The sequence below is a fragment of the Kryptolebias marmoratus genome, linkage group LG10 (assembly GCF_001649575.2).
Source record: "Kryptolebias marmoratus isolate JLee-2015 linkage group LG10, ASM164957v2, whole genome shotgun sequence".
In the NCBI taxonomy this organism is placed as follows: domain Eukaryota; kingdom Metazoa; phylum Chordata; class Actinopteri; order Cyprinodontiformes; family Rivulidae; genus Kryptolebias; species Kryptolebias marmoratus.
In genome coordinates, this window is record NC_051439.1 from 22,570,197 (window position 1) to 22,573,254 (window position 3,058).

At 45.3% G+C, this 3,058-nt stretch overlaps 1 protein-coding gene across 1 annotated transcript in view; it reads left to right on the forward strand.

The window, feature by feature from the left end:
• Positions 1 to 3,058, forward strand: part of mipol1 (mirror-image polydactyly 1) — a gene marked incomplete at its 5' end in the record, with an annotated part of 53,209 nt that overhangs the window by 10,352 nt on the left and 39,799 nt on the right. The window contains 2 exons of the mRNA XM_037977955.1: positions 2,685 to 2,718; positions 2,797 to 2,967. Coding sequence (XP_037833883.1) covers positions 2,685 to 2,718; positions 2,797 to 2,967 — 205 coding nt within the window. The remainder of the gene's footprint in view (positions 1 to 2,684; positions 2,719 to 2,796; positions 2,968 to 3,058) is intronic.

The following is a 3,058-nucleotide window of genomic DNA, read 5'->3' on the forward strand; positions in this document are numbered from 1 at the left end:
CCCCCACCCCTCCAGGATGAGAGGGTAATTGATATTGGAGGCCACAATCCTTCTTATAAGGACAGAATATGGAGGAGCATGTTCCATCTGTCAGGACTCAGGCTGTGTGTCAGTTTTTGTTAGTGTGTGTCTGCCGTCGTGACGCAGGCGGCAGCCTCGACGGGTGTGTGTGTGGGTGTGTGTGTTTCTAATGGAGGAGGCGACCCCGGTAAACGTGTGTGTTTATGAGTAATGGTGTTTTTACTGAAGGTTCTGCTCCGTTAGCCGTCAGCGTTCCAAGTTTTACAAACTGAATCCCAAACTGCAGGAACACGAAACAAGTTCTGGGCAGAATATCAGCTAAAAGCTACAAACAGCTAAACTGTAGCTAAAAGTGACAAAATATAACCTTAAAGGTAAAAGTACCAAAATGCTGGAAGGTCAAACTAGTCAGAAGCTAAAAATGGCAAAAAAAAATCAAGTTAAATGTAGCTAAATGCTAACTGAAGGGTGAAACTAACCAAACACTAGCTTAAAGCTAAAACTAGTAAAAATGCTAGGTGAAAGGTAAAACTAGCAAAACACTAGTTAAAAGCTAAAACTGATAAAAATCAATCTAAATGTGGCAAAATGCTTGGTAAAAGGTAAAACTAGCCAAACATTAGCTTAAAGCTAAAACTAGCAAAAATGCTAGCTAACTAGTCAAATTCTAGTTAAAATCTAAAATTAGCAACAATCAAACTTAATGTAACAAAATGCTTGCTGAAAGGTAAAACCAGTGGAAATGCTAGATAAAATGTAAAATTAGCCCAGTGTTAGCTTAAAGCTAAAACTAGCTAAAATGCTATTTAAAAGGTAAACTAGTTTTAAAGCTAAAAATGTCCAAACTGAAGCTAGAAGTAACAAAACCTTTTCTGAAACTACCAAAAGCACGTCTAAAAGTAGTAAACTGTGAGCTAAAAATGAAATTATTTTTTCTTTGATTTTCAGTTTTGCTTTATTTAACAGAAGTTTTCTTCCAAGCCTTAAACTTCAGTGTTAAATACTTTTATTTAAATAATAAAAAGCAGATGCTGCTTTAACTGAATGTTTTCAGCTCACAGGTTAATTCTATCTGAGCAGATAAGGTGACATAAATAATAAATCCATCCTGACAGGAAGGCTCAACGACCACCATCCTGCCGAGGATGAACCCAAACTGTCAGAGGATACGTTAGGGATGACTCTCAGCTACAACCACATCAAACCTCAGCTTCACGGCTGTTTTTCTGGTTAAATTAACTTTTGTTTCTCTAGTAGAAGTCGACAAATGATTGGTAAGAAAACGGTGTTTGTGAAGCGCTGATATTCTGATGTCTGAGAGAAATCGGAGCTCCAGCTCCGGGCCGGCCGTCACATAAAGAACTTTCCTAAAAGGCCGAACGAGGACCGTCTCCGGGATAATCCCATCCCACTAATGGCAGCTAGCTGCGTAACCAATTTAGTGGAAATGTGTAAGAGTGTTAATGAAGGGGGGTCGAGCGAGCCGAGCAAAGCCGGGCTGAGCCGGCCTCCACGGCTGTAAGCAGGGTGTTAGAGGAGCTTTATTGGAAGCGGCCGGTCTTTTATTACCTGCTGTTCCCTGCAGAGCGCAGCCGTCTTGGCCACCTTATTACAGTTTATTACAGCAAAACAGCAGCAGACTCCCAGGAGGAGAGGCAGCAGATCAGCTAGTTACAGGCTGCGCGTCCACCGTCGTGACTCCTGCCGCGGCGAGGAGAAACTCCCGAACAGCGGGCGGGTCGGCTCCGAGGAACCCTTCGCCGCCGTGCAGCCGAGTCAAAATGACAGCAATTTTAAAAAACGGATTCGGGGACGGCAGGACAAATTTACTGCAGGACCGGAGTAAATCTAACAGGCTGATGTGGTTATTGGCAGGAGTGCAGGGGCAGCTGCTGCCACGCCGAATTTGAGCTCTTTTCTGTGAAATCGGCGGACTTTTAGCCACTTTTGTGTTTGCTAAGGATGATTAGATGCGATGGCCATCTTGAGTCAGCTTCTAAAACAATTCAGTTGTTACTGTGAGAGTTTCATTAAAATCCATATCACCCGGAGACATGCAGAAACATTATCGCCCGCCGTAAGGAGCTAATTAGCCTCATGAGCTGAGCCGAGTTTATGATCTCTAGTTGAGCTCACGTGCAAATCACTGCCGCTCTCATCCCTCTGAAGGGTCGCCAGAGTTAAACGCCATCGCTGTCAGGCAGAAACCTTTTAGAAAAGGGAAAATGGCGCCTCCATCAGTTATTTAAACAACAAACAGAGACGTTGTTTCTGCTGTTTGTTCGGTTGTCTGTTAGCAAAATATCTCATGAACCACTGGAAGGATTTCAATGAAACTCAAATTAATCGCCGCGTGCACGTCTGCAGCTAACGTTTGGAGCTAACCTGCTCCAAGATGGCCGCCACAGCGAATCGGCCTCAGCCAACAGAGAAAAGGGCAATAACTCTGAGGTGCAGCCGAGAGGCAGTGATGTCATCAACCCTGAGAAACATCGACTTCAGGGCTGGTTTTTAAACATTTAACGTCAATAAAAATAAAAATTTTCTTTGTTTCGACGTGCGTGGCTCACAATCCAAGATGGAGGTTTGGCGCTTCGAGGTTCTGCTGACAGTTTGAGGCTCCGTCACAACATTAAAACTGATATTCTGCTTTTTGTTGTCAGGCTGGACGACGTCAACCTGCAGGACGCTGACACGGTAAAGATGCAACCTTTAAATCCCAACTGGAGCTCCGGCTCGTAACCGAAGGTCCAACCAGCTGTTTCTGGTCCTCAGGAGATAGACGAGCTCCTCCAGAGCGTCTGTGAAGCCAGCGACGTCCAGGAAGTCCAGCGGTTCGGGACGCTCCTCATCCGGCGCCTGCGGACGGTGCAGCAGCGGCGAAACGACATCACAGCTCAGGAGATGAAGGCCGTGATGGAGGATCGAGACAAGTCTGTCGCAAGGGTGAGTCCAGGAGCCCGCAGCTCTAAACCCGGTCCTGTTTGGAGCTCTAAACCCGGTCCTGTTTGGAGTTTTAAACCCGCTCCTGTTAGGA